Source organism: Cryptomeria japonica, chromosome 6 (assembly GCF_030272615.1).
Source record: "Cryptomeria japonica chromosome 6, Sugi_1.0, whole genome shotgun sequence".
In the NCBI taxonomy this organism is placed as follows: Eukaryota; Viridiplantae; Streptophyta; class Pinopsida; order Cupressales; family Cupressaceae; genus Cryptomeria; species Cryptomeria japonica.
In genome coordinates, this window is record NC_081410.1 from 608,254,517 (window position 1) to 608,269,793 (window position 15,277).

At 34.1% G+C, this 15,277-nt stretch overlaps 1 protein-coding gene and 1 long non-coding RNA gene across 10 annotated transcripts in view; one reads left to right on the forward strand and one right to left on the reverse strand.

Annotated features, from left to right (window-relative positions):
• Positions 1 to 1,016: 1,016 nt before the first annotated feature.
• The window catches only part of LOC131033603 (equilibrative nucleotide transporter 3), a 36,383-nt gene continuing 22,122 nt past the window's right edge, over positions 1,017 to 15,277 (forward strand). Inside the window, exons 1-6 of one of the 7 annotated variants that reach the window (XM_057964841.2) lie at positions 1,017 to 1,509; positions 1,658 to 1,727; positions 1,943 to 1,966; positions 11,238 to 11,334; positions 11,449 to 11,553; positions 15,096 to 15,251. In XM_057964841.2, the coding sequence (XP_057820824.1) occupies positions 11,275 to 11,334; positions 11,449 to 11,553; positions 15,096 to 15,251 (321 nt within the window). In that variant the 5' untranslated portion in view covers positions 1,017 to 1,509; positions 1,658 to 1,727; positions 1,943 to 1,966; positions 11,238 to 11,274. Of the gene's footprint in view, positions 1,728 to 1,942; positions 1,967 to 11,229; positions 11,335 to 11,448; positions 11,554 to 15,095; positions 15,252 to 15,277 lie in introns of all 7 variants that reach the window. The other 6 variants (XM_057964845.2, XM_057964843.2, XM_057964839.2 and 3 more) reach the window with 6 other exon arrangements.
• Positions 4,303 to 15,277, reverse strand: part of LOC131033604 (uncharacterized) — a 34,109-nt gene continuing 23,134 nt past the window's right edge. For 2 of the 3 annotated variants that reach the window (XR_009103631.2, XR_009103632.2), the window contains exons 2-3: positions 4,858 to 4,928; positions 4,303 to 4,587 (exon numbers count right to left, since the gene is read on the reverse strand). This is a non-coding gene — a long non-coding RNA (uncharacterized LOC131033604). Of the gene's footprint in view, positions 4,588 to 4,857; positions 6,655 to 15,277 lie in introns of those variants that run through there. The other variant, XR_009103630.2, reaches the window with a different exon arrangement.

Consider the following 15,277-nt stretch of genomic DNA (forward strand, 5'->3'; position numbering starts at 1 on the left):
TTGGCAGTGAATCACAAAGATTAATATTGAAATATTAATTTGAAAAGTAAATGATTTTTTAGTATCATGGCGGCATAACCTTTAAGACTTACCAAGAAGAAATCATCTACTAAACGTTTTTTTTTTGGTAAATCATACATAGAATTACAAGACAATCAAATTAGACTTTTTTGTTATTAATGGTTAGAATAAATATTATAAAAAAACATCATATCAATTAAAGAAGTACCAAATATTGCAATACTAACAACAATCCCTTTTATTAAATAATTGTAGAGTATTTTGATTAACACAAGGGCCTTACTCCTAAGTAATATATTTTTCAAAGATGGAATGATTGAGCTAAAGATGTGTGACAAACAAGGTAATAAGTATTAATACTGACTTGTTTGGAGTGACAATGTTTAATACTGAGTTGTATGACAAGCCAAAATATTAGAAATTTGAAGGTTAGATCCATGAATCTAGGATTCAATATTCAAAAATTGAAGGTTAGATTCATGAATGTAGGATTGAATATTAGAAAATTGAAAATTAGATCCACGAATATGATTGATGATGCGTCCACATGAATGATCATAAGGACAATGGAATCTACATATATAATAAATGGTTGATTATGCATGATACAATAAATATGAAAATATGAGAAAGTATATAAATATAGATAAGATACAAAATATACAAAAATATCCAAGACTAAGAAAAAAAACCTAACTTCATACTAAATTGTATCATTTACTAATATATAATCATATTAAAACTTCTGCTAAATAAATATAAAATTAAACAAAAATTAACATAAATATAGAAATTACAAAATAACACTCATCTAATACAAAATTTAATAATTTTCCTTAATAACCAAATAGAACATGCAGGCCAAACATTTTTATATTAAAACTAATCCATCATTAAGCCAAGGTCCTTGGAAAGAGGAATGTAGGTATATAAAAACAGATTCCATAGGTTGGCTGATCTACCAGCTACCCTGGCATTAAAAAAAAAAAAAATCTTTGTATTCACTTTGGAAAAGAAAATCCTTTTAGATAATAGCTTCAAAAAATGTGAAAAGGGGATACCTGGGGCTGGACTATTCTTAAAAAAAACCTAAATCGGCATGCATGGAGATTAGTCAAAGGTTCTGAATATAGAAGTCCACATCTGAACGGATAGATTCCGTATGCATGTGTGAATCAAGAAAAGAAAAAAACTAACCTGCAAATAAAACCTCTATTATCTACTGTTAGTCTTTTCTTTTAGGGAGAGCCAATCATCATTGTACTGCATGACGTTTAACTAGACTAGAAGATCCGCCCCATTTATGGACGTTGAATCATTAACTGGCTAAGATTCCATGAATTTGCGTCCACAGGTAGGAATTTTTTTAAGAATGTGCTGGTACTAAACATCCAATGTGAACACTAGCTCTAAGATTTAGTGATACAAGCTACCCATTTGATAAATTCCATGTGAAGTCAAGCTTTGTAGACAGTAACAACCGGGCACGTAAGATATGGAATCATTGGAATTGTTTTGGGAGTAGTTGACTAAAAATATGCAGTGGTTGTGACAATAAAAGGAATCGTTTACTTCTCTTAACTCGGCTCTTTGGGATTATATGCTTATATGAAACTTTTGTGCTACTGGAGTTCAGGGAATGCAAAGCAACCCAATTTTGTTCCTGTGCTGTCATAACGACCTAGCTTTGTATCTTTGAACTTCAGGTATGCTTGCTGCACGAAAGCCAATGCATGTATAGTATTGGTTTCCTTTCTGAATTTTTTCCAATTTTTATCAATTCAAGAGATTCAAGAAGGAAAGTTGCATAGAGAGAAATTTGTGTTAGGAATTGTACGAATGACATAAAGAGACCGAGTTCATGTTTGAGAGATATTGGGGACAATTTTATAATTGGTTTCTGCAATTTGAATTTTTACAGGCTTTCCAGATCTCCTAAGACTAGGTGGGTGTTTCACTTTGCAAAGCATTCCAAAGCAAAACAAATATGTTTATAGGCTTCTAAATATTAGCCTTTATTTTTACAATTTTCCACTGTTCCCTTCTGTTCATGGCACCTTGTTTTACACTAATACCTCTCTATTTTTACCCGCACAGCAGTACAAAAGTTTTAAATTTAAAAACATCCCCTGTATGCTCTCGTGGTATTTGCCCTGTGTTAAGTCACTTAAGAGGGTCTCCTTGTGTAAGATCGGAAGGGTCTATCAGGTACACAAATCAATAAATGACCCATGACCTCAGTATCATGACTATTTCGTCTGTTACTTATTTGGGGGACAGTTTTATATCTCCATGCAGGCAAAAGAATAATTGCCCAGTGCCATATCTACCTTCTCATATTAAAAGCTCTGGATTAATCACTTCATTGTATAGCCGAACGAAACTTGGATTCAGGCTATCTGTACAAGATCAGCTATAGGTCATGCGAGTTCCAAATTCTCTAGCAGCAATCCTATTACATGATATCTTTTAATGATTGCGAGCGCTTTATATGTTGAATGTTATACAAACAATATGATGCAGCTTGCAGGCAATTTGGCAATTTTATTTTACTCTTGTTTATCTTGTATGTAGATAGTGCTGTTGTCTCTCCTAACTTTAGAATGATACCTTTTTAACTCATGTTTTTTAACACTGGATGAATTTGCCATAGCACTGCCCTGTCAATTGTACATGTCAATGTTCGAGGGTGTGTTTTCCTTCCTCTTTTAGTATTCAGTTCAAAGAACTTTGTTCTTTTAGAAAAGTCTTTAGAACCTGGGTTTTCCTGCCAATGTAGTTACTTGGGAGCTTGAATTGATTGGACAAACCTGATGGCTCTCTTGTTTTTGTACTCGTAAGAAAAGAAAAGAATTGAAGTTTCAGCATTTGAGTTGGCATGATCGTCTTGTCTAAAACCGATATGGAATTTTACATACAGGTAGGACACAATTTCCAAAAGCATCTTTAGTTGCTTCACTAAAAATTCTGTTATTTACTATTTAGCATATGACAAGTTATGGTGGATAAACACAAGATGATTAAGTGCTTAAATAATGGAGAGAATATTTGGTGAATTCTGTAATGGTCAAAAAAGGGAAAGAAACAGAATATCATGAAAGTAGTCAAACATGGCTATGAATAGAATTTTAGGAGAAGCCTCTAGGAGGAGACATCCATTTAACCACGATAATGACAAATTTTGGTTAGAAAACAAGTACATAGTGTTGCCTTTACTCTTTGACTTGTGATGCAAAGACAGGAATCCTAAAATACTTACTGTAAGCTATGCCACATGTGATCATCTCTGTTGTGTGATATGTTTCATATTTTGACTGTTTACTATTTCTGTGATATGAAACTACTGCTTATACAAAGGTAACATCTGACAAGTTTGGAAGAGTATGATAATCGGCTAAGGTTGAATAAATGATGAAGTGACCTTAATAGTTATCTGCTGTAAAGACAACACAATTCACTTTCAACTAGAAAGGCATGCTGGGAGATGATATACGATTGCTAATTAACAGTCCATACTTTATGAGAAAAACTAAATTGAGTTTGATACTAAGTGAAGGAGATTTCAATTAAAAGACAGGATCAAGTGTTCTGAAGAAATTTGTCATGTCAATAGATTAAACCCTTGCATAGACATATTCTAATATGGCATAATGGATCATTCTGGGTTGTTTTTTCTCCTTTGCCTAATCTATAAATTGCATGGTAGCTTATAGGAAGAATTTTATAAACCTGTAGATCAGGAGCATAGGTGGGAACAATTGATGTACACTTGAAATCTAGCGCCAGACATGCATCACGAACATTCAAGTATGGCCTATCTAGGCATCCAAAAGGATGCTTGCAATATATAGAAAGAGTTGAGAAAAATCACTGCTCCGCTCAAGCAAAGAATGGGATTGAGGATATTGATTAGAAGCATAGTGACAACACAAAGGAGTGGGAGACAGCTCAATGACTGTACTGCCATGATTTGTAACAATTTAAAATTGTGGATTATTACTTAGACCTCTGAACCTCTTCATAAGCAATTGTGAGGAACAAAGTTGAAAAACTCAGACTCGGCAAAAACTCGGAAAAACTCAGCAACTTAAAACTTTGCTTGAATTTCATTACAAATGCATTTTTTTTGCAGAATTCAATGAGGAGATGCATCCAATGAGTCAAATAAATGAGTACATAAAAGAAACAAGCTGAGTCTAGTTATATTTGATTGATTTAAATGCAAATTGGGTACAAAATCGCAACCTCATGTTGAATGCTGATGTCTGATAGTCTGAAACAAAATGAAAATAGCAATTTTTCTTTATAAACTAAAAGTAAACACTACATCAAAACATTTTACATCTTCCTCTTCCCAGCTCTAGTAAAAATTAGGGGAGAGGTATCTCTCGTCCTAGGATTCCGCTGCAGCTTTGCCACATTGCTCAACATGACAGGCTGTGGCTCGACCTCCATCCTGGATGCAGATCCTACTGGCACTAGCAATGACTCCTCTCCATCGTCAACCTCCTCATGCTCCTCAATGTCATCCAAGGTGATTCTAAATCCACCCCCCTCCTTCCTTGCCTGTCTCTCCAAATCATAGATCTCAGTAAAAATTTAATCTAATCTAAGATTCTAAACATTTTCTTCAAAAATTGGTAGGGTTTGAAAAAATTGTGAAAACAAAGAAAAAATCAGAAAAAAACTGTCAAAAAATGGTGGAAAATCTCTTTGCAATCTAAATCTGATTCAGAGTATTTACCTAATGGCATTGATGTGTTTTGTTAAACCTAGAAGTAGCAAAACAAACCAAAATGATAAATAAATAAAATAAGAGAAAATCAGAAACCCTACCTGGAAATCCAATTTGCTCTTCAAATTCACTCCAAATCCTCTTCAAATCTCCATTTTTTAGCTCCAATTGGCTGCAATCACATTGCAAACACATCCCAAACACATCCCAAGAGCTGGAGGAGCAAATAGAAGTAAAAAAACAAAATGAAGTTGCCTTTTTCATGTCCCGGACGATTTTATTTGCTGCGGCTGAGTCTTTTTGTCAGACTCTCCAAGTTTTTCCGAAAAAATTGACAAAAAACCTGTAAGATTTTTCAAAAAATCGGGCAAGTTTTTCTATGAGTTAAACTTGCAAAGACTCACCGAGCAGAAAAACTTGCAAGTTTTTCTCGACTTGGTGAGTTTTCTGCGAGTCTTGCATCTTTGGTGAGAAATGTCCACATAAAAAGCACATGCAAATTCTGATAATCATTGGCATTGAATGCATTGCATAGGTCAAATACTGTGAAATTGCAAGAATTTCCAAGGTAGTCTAATAGAGATTCCTTTCCTTTTAATCATCTGAACCATTAGTGCCCTATTTAGTTTTATCTTGGTGGACCATTCTATTCATCTTGCATTAAGACTGTACTTCCCAAATTTCTCACTCGTGGATTCTCTACCTCACTAGTATGGAATGATCTTGTTAAGTCTGTGATTGATTTCCTTAGTTGAGCTAACAAATCTGGAGCTCTCTTCTAATCTGTTTAGCTATATGAAATATTCTCATTAGGGTTAATTGAAGGTTGCGAAAATAAGGTTAATTAAATTAACAGTAAATATGTATATTTTGGTATCTTTTTGTGTTTCAAGAATCATTCAACTTCAGTTCCTCAAGGTATGTTCACTCATCCATAATGCATTCTTCACAAGATGTGGAGAAATAAAAGCTATTTAGTACAAAATTCCAGTTGGAGAAAACATAATCATTGCATGGAGATATGAGACTACTATTTACATTGAACAGACATAGATCCAAGCTGAGAACATGAAAGAGCTGAGAGGAGCTACTGCCTCCCTGTACCATGGTAGCCATGGGAGAAGTGGAGACAGTCATTCCCTCAGAATACTTGCCAGAGGTTGGTTGTCACAGATTGCTCAGCATAACCTGCTTGCCAATTAGTTCCCCATGTCCCCTGGGAATATTAGACATGCCTACACAGAGTTTTAATGAAGCATCTATCTCCTATTTTTCTAAAACAGATAATTTTTAACAGAAAAGATACATTTGAGTTATTAATGTCATTATAAGAAGACAATTTTTTTTTTCAGATTATGTACAAATGCCACTCTTTTTGGGTGTCATCTTCTTGTTGGCACACTCGGATGATTAGAGACTGCTGCAAATCTTTGTTGCGTATAATTTGGTTGTCCACCAATTAATTCCTATGGAATTCAAGGTGAATGGAAAATATTTACTTGTTTTCTCATTTGTAGAACTTCCTAAGCTTGGAACCTTTCAAATCCCTAAGGATTTATTTCTTATTCTGCAGTTACTTCTTGCAGAGGAAACTCTACTGATATAGTCATAATTTTATCAGTATTATTAGAGACCATAATCCTTAAATAACTGATTTACAAGTTATGTGAAAATTCCCAAGATAATTTCTCTCCCCATGTTTTGTACGATAATAATCTCCTAACATGTTTTCTATGTAGATTTTTGAAATTCGCTTCTCTATTCAATTTTTTTGTGGTTGATTTCCTTATAACAACCTTTCTTTAATCTGGATAAATGCAACCTGTTGTACGCTTACAAAACTTTTTGTACAGAGCCCTTTACACATGATTTAACACTTTTTCTTGTTAGATTGACAAGAAAAATTATTAAGTGTTTTGTCAAGGCAATGGACAAGCATGAAGATGAGAAGTTAAGACTCAAAGCAGAAAATTTATGTTTTCTTATTAGGATTCAACTGAAAAGTTGGGTCAAACTTGTTGACCCATTTTTCACAATTAGTGGTTCACAAGAACTCATGAGCATGAGCATGAGCTTGAATGGTCCACTTAGTATTCATTGCATCTAGATGATGCTCATAGGGGTGAAACATTGGGACTTTTGGGGAGGGAACCCATCCTAGCACTTATTTAATTCAAGTAGTGAAACTTACAAGGAGGTCATCCATCCTAGTATTTCTTTGACTCGAGCACACTTAACCCTTGTGAGCATCACCTAGATGCAATGAATGCTAAGTGGACCATTCATGCTCATGAAAGATGGATTTGTGTGAACAATGGGTCAATGAGTATGAAACAAAAACTATATGGTTGAATTCTAATAAAACAACATAATTTGATACACTATGAAAAATACCTCCAACTTATCAGCACAATAGTTGTTGAAGGAGCAAACAATGGCTAAGTATCAAGAAATGGCAAAATAACTTTTAGGATACATGTAATGTCCCCTTTTTGAAATAGGATTAAATAATAAATAATAATAATAAAATTAAAATATAAAAAAATAATAAAATATAATATAATATAATTAAAATCTTATTAAGTTTAATGAAAGGTCAAGAGGCATGCAATGAAGAGTTGTGACTCCCTCAAACATGAGATACAAAAGGGAGAAGAGTTCATTTGAAAGGGGATATGGAGGAAGGAAGAAAGAATGTAGCATAGGAATTAAGGATAAATGGAAGAAGAAAGGAATAGGAAGAAAATAAGGAAGTTACTTTTCAAGGGCAGAAATGATGAAGGGTCATACTCTTTCAAAAGGGTGGTAATTGTGAAAGGTTGCGACCCTTGCAAGGGAAGACATGATGAAGAAGTGTGACTCTCCCTCACATTGGAAGATATAAAGGGGAGAAGGTTTCATTTGAGGAGGACATCCAAGAGAAATCAATTTGGAAAATTATTTTATAATTCTCAAAAGGCAGCAATGGAGGGTGGCGACTCAATTCTTATGAAAGGTGGTGACCCTTCAACCAATAAAGTATAAAGGAGAAATCATTCCAAGCATTCAAGGATCATTTATCAATCATCACTCATGAATCCACAAAGCAATCAACAATTATCAAATCAAGCAATCAATCAGAAAATCATTTTATCAAATCAGCATTCCTTCAATCATCATTCACCAATATATCAAACCAGCACTCATTACATCATCACTCACCACCAATCATCTAATCAATAATCACTTAATCATCATTCACCAATACCTCAAATCATACAGGAAAAGGACTTCATTCAATCAATTGATCATTCATATAAATATCAATCATTCAACAACAGTCCCTCAATCGGGTGAAATCGAATGATCAAGGAAAACAAGCAGAAAAAAAATTAAAATCAGAATTGGAATTGATATTAGCAGCAATTCTAAATAAGAGATAAATCTGATAAATAATAGAATTATAGATTTATGCATATGTGTTCATTTAATAGAGGTACTTACATTAATTGTTGATCTTTGTGAGTAATCTAAATGCTCTTTTTAATATAAACATGCAATAGAAGATTCATATGATAGTCCCTTCTGAATTTAGAGAAATGGATTGCAAATAAGAAGGATGGCCATCCTTCCGAGTTCAGGAGACCCAAGTACGCCACCCCAAGATGGATGTTATGCTTGTGGGCCAGGGCGCTTAGAGTTCCCTTGGGCTTGAAGTCCCATCAACCACCTTGGGATGGAATGGACAGCCAGCCTTCCATGCTGATGGGCTAGGAGGTGGAATGAAAGACTGGCCTTCCATGCTCTTGGGCTTGAACAAGGAGGACGGCTAGTCTCCAAGGTGAATTGAGGGATGCAAGGGTGGCCCACCTTCCATGCTCTCATAGTACAAGGGTGACCAACCTTAAGATTGCGGTTTGCAAACATTTCAACAAAGGCAATTGCTTATTTGGATTTCAATATGAATGATGTTTATGGATAGCATGATGTTTACTAATGTTTCATAAGATATATGTCACATCATGGCTTATGATGTAATGTCAATTTCTAGTGGCTAATATTGTGTGCAAGACCTAGACTAGGATTTCTCTTATAAAGGCATTTCAATTGGTAAAGTTATTTCTTAAATGTAGAGTTGCCGGAAACTCCTTTGTCCCTCTCTGGGAACACGTATCCCCATATCTGTTCCTGTTTCCGAAATGGATAGGTATCCAATACAACCCGGATACACGTCGAATATTGTACCCACGCATGCCCAAAAATCCTTGATTTCCAACCATGCTAGATACTAATGTGTTTTGATTTTTTTTTTAAATTGACATAAATCTTCCTAAATTTAATTTTAAAAAACTTCATTCATGCATTTTTTAAAAAAAAAATGATATTAACAAAACCTACACCAAATGAGAAAGACAAATGAAATGTTTTTCTATTTCAGTGACCCATTTTTTGGGTTACCTTCCAATGTAACTCTACTATTTTTGCATATTGTAAAATGTCAAATCAACTTATCATTATTTATGTAGCAATTATGTGTCTATATTGCTTTTGAAGTAATGAAAATCTCCTCGAATAACTTAGAAAATTGTGTTAAATATGTGTATGTGTTTTTTATGAATGATGTATCCAGCCGTATCCATATTGGGGGTCTTAAAAAATAGCCATATCCATATTGGGGGTCTTAAAAAATAGCCATATCCGTATCCGATACCATATCCGTGTCCATGCAACTTTGCTTAAATGTATAACTTTTCTTATTTTTAATTGAAATTGTGGTTTTAGGGAAACATTTAGGAATATCCCAATAAGGGACATTACAATTGGCATCAGAGCTTTGATCCTGCCAGCATGTAGGGTAAAAATTAAAAAAACATATTCTCACGCTAAGCATTTAATGTGATCGGGCTTGACTACAAATTTTTCCATCAATACTCTCTCTTACAGGTTTGACAGCACGAAACTAACGCATATCTCTAGCTTCTCTTCACTACAATTAACGATGATCATCATTATCCTCTTCAACAGCTACACCATTGTTTTCACCACTTAATTATCCAAATGGCTGTCATGGGATGAAGAATCCAATACCACAGCTGTCAATAACTTTGTTGGAAATATCTGTCATTGATGTCAAGGGCACTCATGTAAGATTTGTTAAATGTTTGTCATTAATGTCAAAACAAAATCAGAATAGTTTGTAATTACATTTGCATTGAAGAAAGTTGGTGAAATGAGAAGACTGACATAGAGATATTCATAAAATTTAAACATAATAAACAATGAACATCTATCTGTATGCATGAATTGAGAGTCAAGATTAATACTTTCCAAAGTTACCAAGGATTGTTACAAGTTTGCTTATTTTGCAAGATCAATTATTGAAGGCACGTGATATTGATTTTGATATTGATAGCAGCTATTAGAAGAATGCTAGATGTTGATATTGTAAATATAATGTGAATGGTGTAAGCTGCAAGATTTAATAGTAACACTAATGTTGTGTCTGAGTATAAGAAGCGACTCCATTATCCTTGTAGTCAAACCAAGTGGCTTACCTAAATAAGTGCGATTCAATGGAAAGATAAATCAGTAATAATGAAGAAGAGACAGTGATTATGTATTGATGTAATAAACAGAAGCAACAGTGTTTGTCATTAAGGAAGAAATAGCATTCAGGAAACAGTGATCAAGAAGAGTTTTAATGGAAGTTATAAGGAAGACTGTGATCCAATGCAAGCAATCCGAGGCAGCGATTAAGATGCATGTAGAGGGAATAAAACATGACAACGAATGGTATGTTGAGAGTGCATCATTTCTATTTGGCAAAGACATATCAAAGTAGAGCCATTGATTAGGATGTGACTACTGACTGATTAGACATCAACCTCACTGCAAACAAGTACTCGACCTCCAATTTGAAGTTGATGGTGATTTTGGACAGCGATCAATTTAAAAAGATCATGATTAAGACTATGCTAAGAGGATAGGCAGCAATCTAAAATATCAATATGCCCAACTTTATGAGACCAGATAGTTGATCTGATTATGGTTTATATGATAAAGCAGGCTGATTATTTTTTAAGACATAGCAATTGATTTGGCCAGAAGCAGTGCTTAGGTTGGTGCACGAAAGGGTGTGTCCTTATATCATTGGTGACTTCCTTTATGACAGTGATATTGTTAGTAAGAGCAACACTTTTATTAATGACTTTATTGAACAGCAATTTACATATATGTGTGATCTGTATTGTTACAAATGTAATTTGTTAGATACGTGTAACTCAGAACTATCAAACTTTTAATCTGAAAATGAGCATGTTAAAGCCTCTTTTTTTAATAATAATAGATAGTATATACTTGATTAAGAACATATAATTGCTTAGCAATTTTGTAAATGGTTAACACTCCAATTTCCTATAGACTTCATAAGTTGAAAGGCTGAATTTGGAATAGAAAATTGATGCATAGACTAAAAGAATGCTATTTCGTTGAAGTTGTCCAGTGATAAGTGCTGGAACAAAATCTTCGGAAGTCCAAGCATGACAATAGATGGTGCTGTTACGCAAGATGAATTCCAAGGCTCTCTTCCTCCAAAGAAGGTAAGATTCCTGAATTTATGAATTCGATTACATGATTAACAATAAATGACTGCATATGTATGTTATTTGTTTTATTTTGTCCAACATGACACAAGTTTCTTACTCATATTTCAGGGACAATACAGTGCATATGCAGTTTGTTGGCTTCTTGGGATTGGATGCCTTTTCTCTTGGAATAGTATGTTGACAATTGAAGATTACTATCAATATCTATTTCCGGTTAGTACTGCAGTTTTCGATTTTATTCCCTTTCTTGATATTTTTTCCAAATATTGTTGGCTTGTGCTCTCCAATGAAACCTAAGTTATGATGGCTTGCCTTGTATGTTTTTATTTCTGAATTATAATTATAGGAAACAAGGTAACCATTATTGCAAAAATGGTGCATCAAGTAGTAAAGATTAGTAATTAATTTTTGTTTAGTAATTTATGTGATAACAAATCACTTACATTCCTCGGTGTGAAAGAAATTAACGTGTATGCATTATAACCCCAAACCAATTTTGCTACAAAACGAGGCCATTCCTTGCATTTTCAAACTACTTGAGGATAGCTTCAGATCAGTGATATGACTTGGAATACAAATTAAAACTGGAAAACTTTGACAAGAATCATCATAATTGTTTTTAACCTCATTTTTCTTTAATTGAAAAAAATGCTTCATATAAACTTCCAAGGATTATTAAGTTACATCATTTGAGCACAATGCTTAACAAGCTGATTCTCTCCCTATATAGGCTAATCAAGAAAGCACTTAAACCTACACTTCAATGGGCAAAGAGTTAACATCTCTTTAAAACAAATCAAACTTAGCTTGTACAATCAACACCAACTCTTGTTTGTGAAGCCTCAACTTCCCCATACTAAGAGGGGAGGTATCCTCATGAAAGATAGAATGGCATCTTGACCTCCAAAGAAAACTGCTTTTCCAACTGAGTTGTATACAATAACCCTTGCTGGTATTCTGGACCATCCAAGCATCCCCTAAAAGAGGCTCTTTCCAAGAGAAAGAAGCAATAAAAAGGAAATTGAATTTATCTAGCAGCCATCTCCAAGAGCCTCTAGTTGTTGGACATTACCAGAAGATATGATCAGTTGTTTCTTCTTTCCCACATATAGTGCAAAATGCATCTGTAAATCTAATCTTTCTTAACCTTGCTTTGACAGCTAAGCCTTGGTATATTACTAGCCATCCCATCATCTTATATTTGGAGGATATTCTTATTTTCTGAAAAACTTGACAGCATCCTTGCATCCTAGACTCGCCATTGTTTGTTCAATCGAAGGGCAATTGAATTGTAGTGGCAAACTTGATTATATAAATCCTTTGATTTATAGTTGAGGAGGGATTTTTCTATGTCCCACTTCTAATCCCCCCAATATGGTTGCACACTTTCTAAATGCATTTTAAAAGATAGTACTTAAGAATTATATTACACAGTTCTAAAAAAGCGGATTTCTCTTCTGGTGTGGAAACTTGAGACCTGTTTAAATCGCACCAAGATTTCTGTTGCTGTCTCTCATTGTTCCAAAGGTTGCCCCAATAGAACAAGCCCTTCCTTGCCAGTCTTTTGACATCATCTTCACATTTATTATGAAATTATGAAATTATTTTAACTATAAACACACCTATTTTCTCTCTGCCACAGTGTCAGACTTTTTGACTAGTTAGAGTATAGTGAATTCATAGTGTGGGCCAGCTGGCTTTGAGAAATCTTTCCAAACAATCGATCACATTTTAGTCTTTGATCCATCATGAAGAATTCTTGCATGTCTTCTTCTAATTCTTTTTGTTTCTTTTATAGATGTTAAAGACCTTTGATTCTATAACAAGACATGACGTTCCAAAGGTCACACACAATTGATATCTCAGATATCTTCATCAATGTCATCATGAAGCTCCATGAAACTGTTACTTGTCAGTTTTAAACTACCCACAAACTTCCTGAACTAGTTTTGTCCAAAGGCTGCATCTCAGAGATCTTTATTACTACCATCATGAGGTTCTGTGAGAAAATTACTGGACAGTTTCTGACTACTTGTGGGCTCTCTGACTTTGTAAAGAGTAGTATAAGAATTTAAATAATGTATATTATCTCATTGATTCTCTTTCAGATATATGATGATGAGCATTATATTTTTCTGGACAGGCACTCTTCCTTACATCATATATTAATATTTATGCTACTTTCTGTTGATGATGTGGTCCTCCTCACTCATTCTCCCAAGGTTTCTATGATAGATGCTTTTGTGTTTTTCCAATGAGTAGTTAAGCTAAAATTAAGATCATGATCATCAGACTTCAACACATTGAGAGATGTTATTTCCTGGTTTCAGTTTTCCTACAAAGGCTTGAGCCAGTGGAGATCATGGGAAATGATACTCAAGAATACAGTCTACACGTTCATCTCCCTATTTAAATCCTGCTTCCATACCATGGTTAAGAACTTAAGAGATATGTCTCCAATTCATTTTTGGAGTGTCGAGGCTTTTGATGTATGTTTGCAGGATATCCATTAGATGCATCTCTTGAACTTAATAGTTAAACCAACTAATCTATATGGATCAAAGTTTTGGGGACCCTATTTAGAATCTATTGACTTGCAGATATTGATAGGTATAGACTGGCATGCTTTGATGTATGATTTTTCTATAATGCATTTGTCTAAGAAAAACTTGATGCCTAGCTTGATGTCAAGAATTTCTTTGGGATCGTTTTCCATCCCCATAGACTTAAGCCTCTAGGTGATTTGAACTCTAGTTAGAAGAAATATACATATGTAGCCCTTTGTTCTTCAGATAGAATCTCCTTACAGCTCATTTTGGACAACAATTCTGTGGGTATTCTAAGAGCAGCTTTATTTTATCTAGGTTTTAGGCATATCTATAAATTGGTTCCTCAATGGAATTACTCCTTGATCACTCCTGCTCACCTTTACATGAAAGGTGATGACAAATACAATAAACTAGAAAGTTGTTAGAGAGGAGGATATGTATATCCACAATATATTCAGGTCAGTTGGACCTTTTCACAACAGCATATCAAACTAAGATAGATCTCTATGTGAAACATTTTTTGCAAATTTTTGGTGGCACCATCATTTATCACATGGGCTTTGGATTCTCCTTGGCTAGTTGAGGGCATGTTCTACTAGTTGCAAGCTAACAAATGCTCACATATTCTATTAGGTGATAGGTTGTTGTCTATGTCTCTTCCAGATTTAAAGATAGTGTAGCTTTTTATTAACCATTTTTTTCATTTGAGGACATTAAAAAAGTTTGTATGGGGATTATAATCTAGGAAATGTAATATGTATGGTCCATTCTTGAGTTTATTTTCAAGTAAAATTAGTAAAATGTGATTATTATATAGGGTTTTAACGGCTCACAAGGAGCAAGGGACCAAGTTTTGTTTTGCAAGTAAGAAGTGCTTTTAATTTCTAATTTCAAATATTTTAATATAGGGTGGAAATTTTTTGTTCTGATTTCTAGGGTGTAGTAACTGTAGTTCCTTCAAGACAATTGACCTCCCCCTAGATGTATTTGATCAGACATATTTCATACTGTTATATCATAGTAAAAGATTTATTCTAGTTACTTTCCAGATTGTCAATTCATGCGTGCAACTGTGTGATGAGTCATGAAAATGTCATATCTTATATATTAGAGGTCAAACCATGTGGTGTACAAATGATAAGAAAAATTTAAATTTGTATCTATTTTCTTCACAAAAACTCATGATGCTTTCTAACTTTTGTGTAGGACTATCACTCATCAAGAGTGTTGACATTGGTGTACCAGCCTTTCGCATTGATAACAACTTTTATACTCGCATACAATGAGGCTAGAATTAATACGCGACAACGCATCCTCATAGGATATGTTCTCTTTTTTATAAGTACATTCATCATAATTATTGTGAGTATTCTGAGATGAACTCTGGA